This window comes from Micromys minutus (genome assembly GCF_963924665.1).
Source record: "Micromys minutus genome assembly, chromosome: 31".
NCBI classification, from domain to species: Eukaryota; Metazoa; Chordata; class Mammalia; order Rodentia; family Muridae; genus Micromys; species Micromys minutus.
Window position 1 is genome coordinate 26,609,151 of NC_137966.1, and position 12,062 is coordinate 26,621,212.

Here is a 12,062-nt window from a genome sequence, read left to right on the forward strand (position 1 = left end):
AAAGTAAACTTACTAGTTTCTGATGTAAGTTACAGTTTACTTTTCAGAAAAGTTAAGAGGAAAGTCAAAAGGGTTTCCAGGACAAGCCATGAAAAATGATCAATTCACTTCACGTTACACATCTGTGTAGCAAATACTCATAAGCTGTCCTGAGGATGGGGGGGTGGGGGAGATAAACACTGAGGTTTAACTCAGAGCGAAGGCAGAAGAGCTTGAATTATCTCTTGCCATGTATGGCTTATGTGTTAGATGGACAGGACTGGAATTTCTGCAAGAGTGGACATGTAACTGCACATAGTATATCATCTTCATCACCCTTTACCAAAAAAAAAAAAAAAAAAAGATACTAAAAATACTCAAAGACAAACAAAAAGCCCAATCCAGAAGGGTGATTAGCTGGGAGCCACAAATTAGCAGTTTTTCTCCATTTTTCTTCTTTCCCCAAACACTGCAACAACCTGAGTATTATTTTTATTCTAAGAAACAACAAACAAAAACACCCACGACTTTAAATACCAGCCAAGTACAAATCAAAAAGAAGATCCCTGATATTCCAAAACTCAGAATGAATTCACTAGCTCCCCACAGCGACCTGCTATTAAGAACCGCAAGAGCCTTCACTGACTCAGTCAGCAGAGAGACTCTGCACTAGGATTCTGAGGCAGGACTGTACTCTTTCCAGGATTCTGTGCTTTACTGTAGAAGTCGGCTAGTCTTAGAAACTGTTCTGAGTATGCAGCATGCTACTCCACTCCAAGGGCCTGTCAAGTCCAAGCTGTGTTTGGCTTTTGCTTAATGACTTGATCAAGAGCCAGAGGGCAGATTTAAAACCTTACCAATTCACAATAACCATTATTGCATACAGGAGGAATGGTAACGTGATAACATCTAGTTTTTTATTATTTTCCGAACCATCTGTGGGTCAAGTTATGTCCTGAAGTGCATGGCTAGGGAGCTGTTCTTTACCTCAGTAAAGAGAGTGACTTGTTGGCAGATCCTGTAGAGAGTGAGACCAGAATCTTCTTGCTGCCAATTTTATGCCTGTGGAGGCTGTTCACTGCACAAATTGCTTCATGCAGGTTTCCCATCTGCACAATGGCCTTGAGCTGGTAATCAGTATGGGGAGTGAGTGCAACACTCTTCACCTACAACAGGACAAAATAAAACAGCACTACCTAAAGCCTGTCAACTTCAAAAGTTAAAGTGAACTGTTGAGAAATACATTAGCAGATGTCAAGGCCTGCACAAGGTAACTTGTCTGAATGAGATACTGTAAGTGAGCAGAGGAAAAGTGATCTTCAAAAAAGCTATCCTGACCAGTCTGCCTTTTTGCTCTGGTATATACCATTCACCAAGGCAAACTCAGAGTTTCTCCAATCTGCAAAATACCAGGTCTATAAAAGGTGCTTTTTTGGGTTTTTTTGTTTTGTTTTGTTTTTTGTTTTTAAAAGCAAGCTGCCCCTAAATATTGGGCTAGGTACACTGAGAAGTAGCCAACTTTATTTTAGACCAGTGGATCTTAACCTGTGGGTCAAGACCCCTTTGGTGGTCAAACAACCCTTTCACAGGATTGTCATATTAGATGTCCTACATATCAGATATTTACATTATGACTCATAACAGTAGCAAAATTAGTTATGAAGTAGCAATAAAATGATTTTATGGTTGAGTCACCACAACACGAGAAACTGTATTAAAGAGTCAACCTTGGGAAGGTTGAGAGCCACTGCTTTAGACTTTCTGTAGCTCTAAGTAAGTCCCTCTATGACAGGCACTTGTCATGGCTAGTTTTATTTTCTCTGGGGGTGATGTCATAAAAACTAGGTGTTATTTCTTCTAACATACAGAAGGGCAAGGAAGTTCAAACCTGCCTAGCCATACCCATATCCCAGCTACGTGTCCAGTTAGGCCCTCTGGCTTTGACCCCACCAGTTCAATAAAACCAGCAAGGACAAGAGGTGTGTGTGTGAGGCGGTGTCAGACAGCTGGAGAAATAGCTCAACAGTTAAGAGCTTACACTGCAAAAGGACCAGAGTTCAGTCAAAGCATCCACATTGGGCAGCTTAAAACTTCCTAAAACTTTGGCTCCAAGAGATCTGAAACCTCTGGCCTCCCAGGGCATCCATATATATGTGCACACACCCACACAAATTCATACATATAACTAATTTAAATCTTTTTTTTTTTTTAAAGAGTGAAGCTGAGTAGTGTGGCTTATGCCTTTCATCATATCAATTAGGAGGTTGAGGCAGAAAGACTCCCACATGTTTGAAGCCAGTCTGAGCTACAGAGATCCTGTCTTGAAAATATGACCCACTCCCAAAAATCCAAATCAATTAACCCCTCCCCCCAAAAAAAGACTGAAGTTACCTGGCCATGCTTGGAAAAGGCTTCCTGGAGGAGCTGCTTCAGCTCTTTCCGGGACAACCTGTAGTCCACATTGCTGACCTGGATATCAACACCACTTGCAAACGGGTCCGGGCAGTCAGAACCGCTGCTGGGATTGGCAATGTTGAAAGCAAGTGGTGAGGCCCTGTTCAAAAGGTTTGGAGACATACTCCTGGAGAAAACACATAAGATACAGACCATTCTATGGACTGAGGCTCTGCCACTCTGGCACTGTCTGAAGCTACTGATTTCGAAATGTGTTTTACCTTAACCCTACACTGACTTAGGCTTAATGTATAAAGTATGAGTAGGCCTTAGTTAAAAAAACAATTCAATATCAAATTCATTTCATAGAAATATTTAAAGCAAAAAGGAATAAATGTTCCTTAGAAAGTCTTGTTGAATTGAAACCTCACTCTCAACACTTTAATCTTACCAATTTAGCCTCTAATGCTTAATTTTAACCTCTGACTGAAGGCAGGCTCAGGTATCAACTGTTACGCGAGAAATTATGCATTTCCTTTCTGCAGTACTTTTTAAAATTTTTTGAGATAAGAGTCTCACTATGTAGCTTTTGCTGTCCTGAAATTCACTAAGTAGACCAAGCTGAACTCGATATCACAGATCTAAAATCACTGTCTCTCAAGTGATCAAGTGTATAACACTGTACTTGGCTTTTGCAGTGATTCTTAACCAGCTTTGCACAGAAAATGCAGTGTGAGAAGTGGCCTTTATAGCAGCCTCATCTGCCATGTTTCACTTCTACGAAGTGCCATTAAAAGCAGCTGATACACATCTCATTTTGCCTTCCCTGAACACAAAGGGTTTAAGATATTGTTTGTCTAGTTGGTTGTTTTATTCAAGGTCTTGGTAAGTTACACAGGCTAGCCTTGAACTCATCAGGCTTCAGAGCCTCCTGCCTCAGCCTCCCAAATTCTGAAAATACAGGCATGTACCACCACACCTGACCTGGAGGACATCTTCCCTGATAACATGGACTTAACCTAGCTTTCCAAATGGAAGAGGAACAATGGAGGAAAGCATTGCCTCAGAATGTCAGCTATGGTAGCCTGAAGGGAGGGCCTGGCAGTGAGAGATGTCTCTAACAGTCATCTATAAGCTTCCTGATGTACAGCCATCCCATGGGTGAGAAAACTGGACTTACTTTGAGGTGATCAGCTTGCTGAATGCAGATGGGTAGCTTACTCGGAAGACAGTCTCCTCTCTCTTCTCTACGGGAGAGCTGGTAATAATGCTCTGGAAACTGAGGGTCTCTTTTTTCTGACTGCTTCTGGAAAGTGGCCCCGTCACACCTGTGTTCTTCAGAGTGGGCACTGGAGCGGTTGGGCCACTGTTGAGCAGTTCGACCAGCCTCCCATGGCCTTGCTGACGGTCACTGTTTCTATTGCAAGTCTTTGATTCCATTTGGCACAGCTCCTGTAAACTTTTAATGTTTGTGGTTTTTGTGGCAGATCCAGAATTTGCCTGCAACCCTTTCCCAGGCATGGCTTTGGCACTGGGCGAGTGTTCACTTGTGTCTCTGATGAGGTACAATTTTGTGTTCTTAACTTTTTTGGGAGATTTCACTTCAGCAGCAATAGCATTTGAACCCTTGGCTTCAACATAATCTCTATGTTTTGGAGTAAAGGACACAATGATCCTGTTGCCAAAGACATCTTCATTTTCCATTCGCTTCTGGGCCCGCTCTGCGCTGTCTTGGTTTAGGAAGCGGAGAACCGCGCTGCAGCCTGTGATACTCACCACCTTGCCACCACAGTTATCAGAGAGGCGCCTGAGCCTGTTGCTGATGCTCCTGCCATCTTTATTTGCTGGCAGGTTATAAACATAGAGTAGAGTAGGGCACTGCAAGCACAGGAAAAAGTGTTAAATCTGGTCCAGCCAAAAGTATACATCCAATTTCAAATCAAGAACAAGTGCTGTCTCCACTTCAGCTAATACACAAGATGAAAGAACAGCAACTTTGATGGGAGAGGGTAAACCTATTCAGTAATGTTTCCAATAATCAGCTAGGCACAGCTATAGTAAGTCTATTTCTATACAATGTCCAGAAAATGTCAATCTAGAGACTGGTGACTAGGTGCCTGGGGTGAGGAGGGATCACCACTCCTGACTGGCAGACATCACATGGAAACCATTTCAAACCAATGAAATGCACTGGCTAGTCAATAGCCTGTAACTTCTGCCTTCTGGATAACCTGGAATGTATGCATCAAGAAAAAACAGCTCGAATGCTAGGAGAATGAAGATAACTGGGCAGAGGCAAAAACTGGGAGCCACAGAAAAATATTCAAGGACAACATAAGCAAAAGATTTGCCTCAAAAGGTTTAGTAAAGTTAACTACATGCATATAGTACTTTCTAACCTGTCACACTGGCAACCATCTCAAAGAGATGACAAGACAAGAGTAGGAATCAATATCACTTTCTTAGAGGAAAAGAAAGACTTGCCAGTGACCTCTAACCCAGAGCTACCATAGCTGAGCACACTCCAAAGACTCCCTGGATGAGCTAGCTGGAGATGGTAAAAAAACAAACCTTTGCAGAAGTGTGTCCAGTAATAAGCAAACTACATAAACCAATGGCCAGCCACAGGCACGCTATCAGTGTTCATTTTTGTTTGTTTTGGTTTTCGAGACAGACAGGGTTTCTCAGTGTAGCCTTGACTGTCCAGAAAGTAGCTCTTGTAGACCAGGCTAGCCTCAAACTCAACAGATTCACCTGTCTCTGCCTTCTGAGTCCTGGGATTAAAGGCATGCACCATCACCACCCAGCTTGTCAATCAATATTCTAATGGCTAACACTATGTGAGATTCATACCAGTATTTTATGTGGACACAGAAATGCACCCAAGTTATATTAAGTTGAAAAAAGAAAAAGACATGTGACTCAGACAGTAGTCCCCTCAAGGTAAGCCTGTGAGGTTCTGTGCTCTACATGTTTTTGTTTTGACACTGACATTACTTTCGTATTGGGAACTTCCTTTTTGCATGGGTAATGTTAACCAGGCATCAACAAAAATCTCACTCTTCCTGTGACATCTCCAACTCAAAACCCAGGAAAAGCTAACACAACTTAGTAAAGGGCTGGGCTGAAAAACAGGAAAGAAAAGCTGTGCCATTACCACTCTGGTGAATGAGAAAGCATCACACATGACTGAATATCCTCCATAATTGATCTTTTTTAATCATAAGACCTCCTACGTGGGCAAGCTCTCTGCCAAAATACAACTTATTTAATGGCCATTTCCAGTTAGAGAGCACAAGATAGATACAGATGGCAGGTAATGCAGCTCTTGCCACAGGTCCCCAGAACCAATGTGATGAGATAAGAAAGAGGCTCATGGGGCTGCAGTAGGCTGTGATGTTATTCTTTGGACTAGAGTCTGCAACCTCCAAACTGTGACCCATCTCTCACATGGTTTTGATTAGGATAGACCCTGGGCTTTTTGGCATCTGGTAAAGTAGGGAACACTAACTTCTACCTCTTCTACTTCCTTCTGTGACAACACTGGATGCCATCCTTCCTTCTTGTTTTTGACAGAGGGTCTCACTATGCAGCCCAGGTTAGCCTGGAACTTGTGAGATACTGCTTCTAACTTCTAAATGCTGAGATTATAGGTACATGTCCCCCAAGTACTGCGTTGGACATGATCATTTATAAAATAGACCTGAAACCATAAAGTTATTTTATTAAATTATATATTAAAATGCATTTAATGTATGGGACTGTCATTCTCCTAGGACACCTACATGGAAGTCTTTTCCATCACTGTCAGAATTTCTTTCAGAGTTATATATGCATTCCCCTAAACAGAATACACATGGCTCAGCACTTTGGCAAGCATCCTTATTCCAAATCAATTCTAGCAAAAATGTTGAGCCTAGGAATGTGTTCACACTTTCCTAATATGTATGCACCCATGCATGATAAGAACATACTGAAAAAGCAGTTTCTGGCAACTTAGAAAAGAAAATCTCCCAGGTTGCACAACCGTTCTGCTTCTCTAAAGGCAGACACACAAGTTTGTGAGCTCTTACCATGTTTTTTACCCATAATACCTGTGTGCAAACGATGTTTCTTCCACTGTTTCATCTACTTGATATAAAGTACCTCTAGCCTTGGACAATGGCAAGTGCCTATCTCTGAAGTAAAGCCACAAGTTGGCTCTCTAGGCAAGTTTGAAAAGCATTACAAGAAAGCTCATCTGCCTCTGCTCAAGACAAGAATTTGTGGTTTCTAAGCTTATTTAAAACTCTCACAAAAAACAACACCCCGGACTTAGTGACCCCTTACCAAGGGCAGTCTCTCAGCCTCCAAAATCTACCACTAGAAAGCAGCAAAAGTGGAAGTGGAAAGATGTCTCAGTGGTTAAGAGCACTGACTGCTGTTCCAGAGGTCCTGAGTGCAAATCCCAGCAACCACATGGTGGCTCACAACCATCTGTAATGGGATCTGATGCCCTCTGCTAGTGTGTCTGAATCTGAAGACAGTTACAGTGTACTTATATATAATAAATAAATTTCTTAAAAAAGAAAGAAAGAAAGAAAACAGCAAAAATCAACAGAAACCCACTCACAGGAGTCTTCAGTGGTAACCTGGGGGGTAGATCAGAAATAAACTCTTCAAATCTGTTCAGCTGGTGAGCATGACGTAACAAGGCTTCAGAGGCCTGGTTTTTATGTACCAAAATGATGTGGAAACCATGCCGGTGCCTGAGATCACTGAGTTCCGATGCAAAATTGACATCAGCTAAAAGAAAAGAAACAGAAACAAGTATTAGAAACAGTCAACAGAGACAGCCCTGGACAGCTAATGCCATGTCTAAGAAGACAGACAGGCCTGGTTCCGGGTCAGTCACTCTCCCCTTTTTGAACAGGAACACATTTTCTCGTGAAGGGTTAAACATCACAGAGCAATCATATCACACACCCAAGACTTAGCTCCCTTCTAATATTAACAGGGAGCAGTTATTAACATGTTGGGGAGACGGAAATCTGAAAATTATTCATCTTACATTTTTTAAGTTATAACACCAAGGGAGGGGAAACACCCTCCCACCCCCCCCATACACACAAAATAAACAAACCATTTTCTTGAATAAACTGGCCCTGCAATAATTCATAGGGAACGACTAAAAATTTATATTGTTTCCTTTAAGGTTTTCAGTTAAGTGTTCTTATAGAGTCCAGGCCAGACCTGCATGCTTGATCCTGTCTTAGCTTCCTACATGCTGAGATTGATTATAGGGGTAAGCCACGCCAGACTGCAGACTCAGCTGTTTCTCTACACAGTTGCAAACAATCACCACTGCATCCCATGTTCACATCTCTATGGTTCATTGGTTTGTCACTTCCCATGCAGTGAATATGACCAAAACCAGGAGATGCTTTGACACTTACTTGACACAAGAACCACAGTAGCTGGAGCAGTGTGTGTATTTGCAAACCTTCGCAGGCTCTGACGGAGTTTGTCATCAGCAGCATTCTTTGCAGTAGCATTTATGTGAGCAACGGTTACCTGTGATCATTTATCAAAAGGGTCATTGAACAAGAATTGGGGTTAGAAAACTGCCACACTTGGTCCACATTTTTTTAAAACAAAGGTCTCACTGTGCAACCCAGGCTAGCCTTAAATTCTTGATCCTCCTGCCTTATCCTCCAGAGTGCTGGATTTATAGAAATGTTCCACAACACCTGACCCCTAGTAGATAACACACAAAGAAAGAACCTCTTCAATTATTATTGTTGGGAATGGGAAGGTTCAAACTGGATCTGTTTCAGAACTGGTTCTCCTTAAGAAGTGGAGAAATTACTGCCCTAACTCTATTTCTAATTGCTTGAATTTTTATCTCCCTTAAAAAAGAAACAGGAAAAGGAAGTCAACTTCCAAGTCACCAAGCTTTCCACATTTTGTCTACAATATGCACATGGTAAGGTTAAGGTACACTGTGGATTTCCGTTTGATCACCTGTCTATGTCATCGACTGTCTAGAGCCTACAGGATCTAGGGCTGCATGACAGTTGGAAGAGAGAACAACATTCCTAAGAAAGCCAAGAACACCAACTCTTGTTAAGACTATTACACTTGGACTGGAGAGGTGGCTCAGCAATTAAGAGCACTGACAGCTCTTCCAGAGGTCCTAAGTTCAATTCCCAGCAACCATATTGTGGCTCACAACCATCTGTAATGAGATCTGATGCCCTCTCTTCTGGTGTGTCTGAATAAATAAATAGATCTTAAAGAAAAAAAAAAAAAAGACTGTTACACTTAAACAAAGTTGTCTCCAAAGCAAAGTACCTCAACCACATATAATTGTCATTTAGACTTGATGGTTTGTGTAAGCATGTATATCATAGGATATATAGTATATATCTGTGTGTTGCATATAAAGATAATTCTATGCAAAAATATGAAATGTTAATGGCATTATTTATCCAAGAGTCAAAACATCTGGATTCTACTATAGCTTTACAGCAGACTTTGAGGTCAGCCTGCCTTGATTTTTTTTTTTTAAGGTTTGTTTATTATGTATACAGTGTTCTACCTATATGTATGCCTGCAGGCCAGAAGAGGGCACCAAATCACATTATAAATGATAATGAACCACCATGCGGTTGTTGGGAATTGAACTCAGGACCTCTGAAAGAGCAGCCAGTGCTTTTAACCTCTGAGCCATGTCTCCAGCCCCAGCCTGTCTAGACTGAAGTTTTCGTTCTTAATGTTGTGCATGATGATGCATGCCTTTTATCTCAGCATTTAGGAGACAGACAGGCAGATCTCTGAATTCAAGGCTAGTGTCATCTACATACCAACTTCTAGGCCAGACAGAGCTATCTGCTAAGACTTTGTCTCTAAATAAATATTCTAATTCTTTCATTTACAGGCAATATAATCACAAAGAAGTGGTTTATTTCTTAGATCTTCAATTACATCTACAAATACATCTATTCTGCATGCCTAGCTAACAAGAGCAGACAGCACATGCAGCCACTACAGTGCACAGTGTGTCAAAATACAAGCAGCTTTACTGAAAGATCAAACGTTTAAATTTCAGCATTCTAGGAAAAACTGTGTGTAGCTTTCTCTCATTTCAAAACAGCATTAAAAAATAGTATCACTAAACCACTCTGGAATTGGGATTTTAAACACAACACCCCAAATAATCACACGTACTTATTCTGCTACCACAGCAGATTAACATTTTTAAAAGTTTCATTATTTAAAATTTTCTATGTGTGTGGGTGTTGCCTGCATGTTACGTCTGTATACACATGTGCGCCTGGCATCCACAGAGGCCAGAAGAGGGTGTCGGATGCCTGGGACTGAAGTTACACACTGAGGGCTATTACCCACCATGTGGGTTCTGGGAAATGAACTCAAGTCCCCTGGAAGTCAGTGCTGAGCAACTGCTCTGGCCCTCAGCAGATTACAAAGCTTAAAAACAAAACAACTAACAAAGAAACCTTACCTGACAATTATTCAGCTCTTCAATAACTTCCTTGTTTTCTTTACTAATGTCACACACACAGATAAACTCTGCTTCTCTGTGTCCTCTGAAAAACGTCTCACGGATTCTCTGTACAACAATCGTTGCTGACCGGCCAGAGGGGACTGAGCAGTTTTCAATATCCCAGAAAACACCAATGGGGGGGAGGGTCTCCAGCACCTGTCCAGTGACTGCAACTTCTGGTGACCCTTAAGAAATGTTAATACTTCAAGTTACACAAAGTGCAAAAGAAATAGCAAGCTAAATTACAATAGGTCATCATTCTAAATAGCAGAAACATCGTTATTGCTTGCCATTAAGGATACCAACTTCACTTGGCTACCCCAAGAAGCAACCATGACATTCCAGTAACATATTGAGAGCACTCCAATTTTTAGTAGCAACAAACCTACAAATCAGTGGTGCCACAACCTCATCTCCAGCCAACCCATAAGCTTCTCCAATGACGACCAGAAACTGAGTGGACCTGCTTCCACCTCAGTACAGGCCTTGCTTCCTGTTGGGTTATGGAAGAGCATTGAAAAGACCAAAGTGAAACTAAACTAGCACTGCTTCTCACTTTAAACTACTCTGGTACATTATGGACACCTGGGTTAACCTTTCAGAGATGTTTTCTTCAATAAAATGTCACAGTAACTGCTTTTTAGGGAAATGATTTTGACTGAGAACACTCAGGTTTCAAATACTATTCATAATGGCACTACAGCCAGGCAGTGGTGAGGCATGCCCTTAATCCTAGCACTTGGGAAGCATAAGCAGGCACATCTCTTAAGTCTGTGGTCAGCCTGGTCTACAGACCGAGTTCCACGACAGTCATGGCTACAGAACAAAAGAAACAACAAAAATCAAGACACTACCAAATTTTTCTAAGTACTAAATATGTGCAGGGAGCATTAAGAGCCAAAGCTAAGTTCAAGCGTGATGGCACAAACTTTTAACCCCAGCACTCAGGAGGCAGAGGCAGGTGGACTTCTGTGAGTTTGAGGCCAGCCTATTCTATACAGAAGGTTGCAGGACAGCCAGGGCTACACAGAGAGATCCTACCCCATCTCAAAAAACAAAACCAAACATATAGCCTAAATGAGCCCAAGTTTCTGACAGCATCTAATCTAATAGATTCCCCTTTTTTCTATATAGACTATGATCTCCAATAGTCTCAACATAACAGAAAGCCCTATAATCAAAAAGATTTTTGCCAAATGAGGGAAAGGAAGTCTGGCAATATACTTTAAAGCACAAATGTACCCTTAGAATCACCAGGAGTTTTTACAGGCAGTTAAGCACATTTGTATCAGATCTGAGAACAGCTCGGATGGAGGCTACAGAGGTGTGTCCACACTCAAGCACACGTGCTGCTCTTGCAGGGGACACTGGGTCAGTTCCTAGCACAGACATGGTGGCTGATGACCTTCTGTAAGTTCAGTTCCAGGGAACCCAGTGCCCTCTTTTGGCCTCCACAAGCAGCAGGCACATTAAGTTTACACACATGCATGCAAAACACCATACATGTAAAATAAAAACAAACCTTTGAGATACAACTTAAATGTACTTTTCAATGCTACACCATTACTTACCAAATTTTGAAGCAGCTTTGTCTAGACTGGTTGCCAACAATGGGGTCTCCTTTTCCATCCCTTTTGTTCCGCAGCCATTACACAGAGGAATAGCTTGAGGTGCAGGCTGAGTACTTGGAGGTGGTATATTTGGCCAGATTTTAGCATCATCAATGATACTATTTCTTGCTGGCTGTTTTAATTTTTTTTAAAGGAAGAAGTTTTAGACATATCAATTAAGAACCTAGATTCATATACAACTGAAACATTCTAAACATTTCACTTTCCTACCTGCTGACCTCTGATAAAGCCCATTTTCAAACAATCTTTATCAGAACAATCAGCTACCAATCCAATTTCATCTCAAGAAGCAACTTGAAATGATCAGGAACCTGTTCAAATGCTCAGTCCTTTCCAACCTGGGACAAGCATCTCATATGAAGGAGATCTTACATGCACCTTCCATAAATGGCAGAAAAGTTCTCCTTTAAACACTAGTATGACAGGAGCCAAGTTTCAAGCTCCTCATATTACAAAAAGACAATGTGTAGTTACTTTCCTGCCATGAAAGGTCCCATGTATAAGCTGAGTTT

At 41.5% G+C, this 12,062-nt stretch overlaps 1 protein-coding gene across 4 annotated transcripts in view; it reads right to left on the reverse strand.

Moving 5' to 3' along the window:
- MARF1 (meiosis regulator and mRNA stability factor 1) overlaps nt 1-12,062 on the reverse strand; it is a 41,524-nt gene that overhangs the window by 23,360 nt on the left and 6,102 nt on the right. For 3 of the 4 annotated variants that reach the window (XM_080942028.1, XM_080942025.1, XM_080942026.1), the window contains 7 exons: nt 11,491-11,662; nt 9,878-10,104; nt 7,809-7,926; nt 6,986-7,158; nt 3,554-4,251; nt 2,371-2,560; nt 967-1,145 (listed from right to left, as the gene is read on the reverse strand). In XM_080942028.1, coding sequence (XP_080798154.1) covers nt 967-1,145; nt 2,371-2,560; nt 3,554-4,251; nt 6,986-7,158; nt 7,809-7,926; nt 9,878-10,104; nt 11,491-11,662 — 1,757 coding nt within the window. The remainder of the gene's footprint in view (nt 1-966; nt 1,146-2,370; nt 2,561-3,553; nt 4,252-6,985; nt 7,159-7,808; nt 7,927-9,877; nt 10,105-11,490; nt 11,663-12,062) is intronic. The other variant, XM_080942027.1, reaches the window with a different exon arrangement.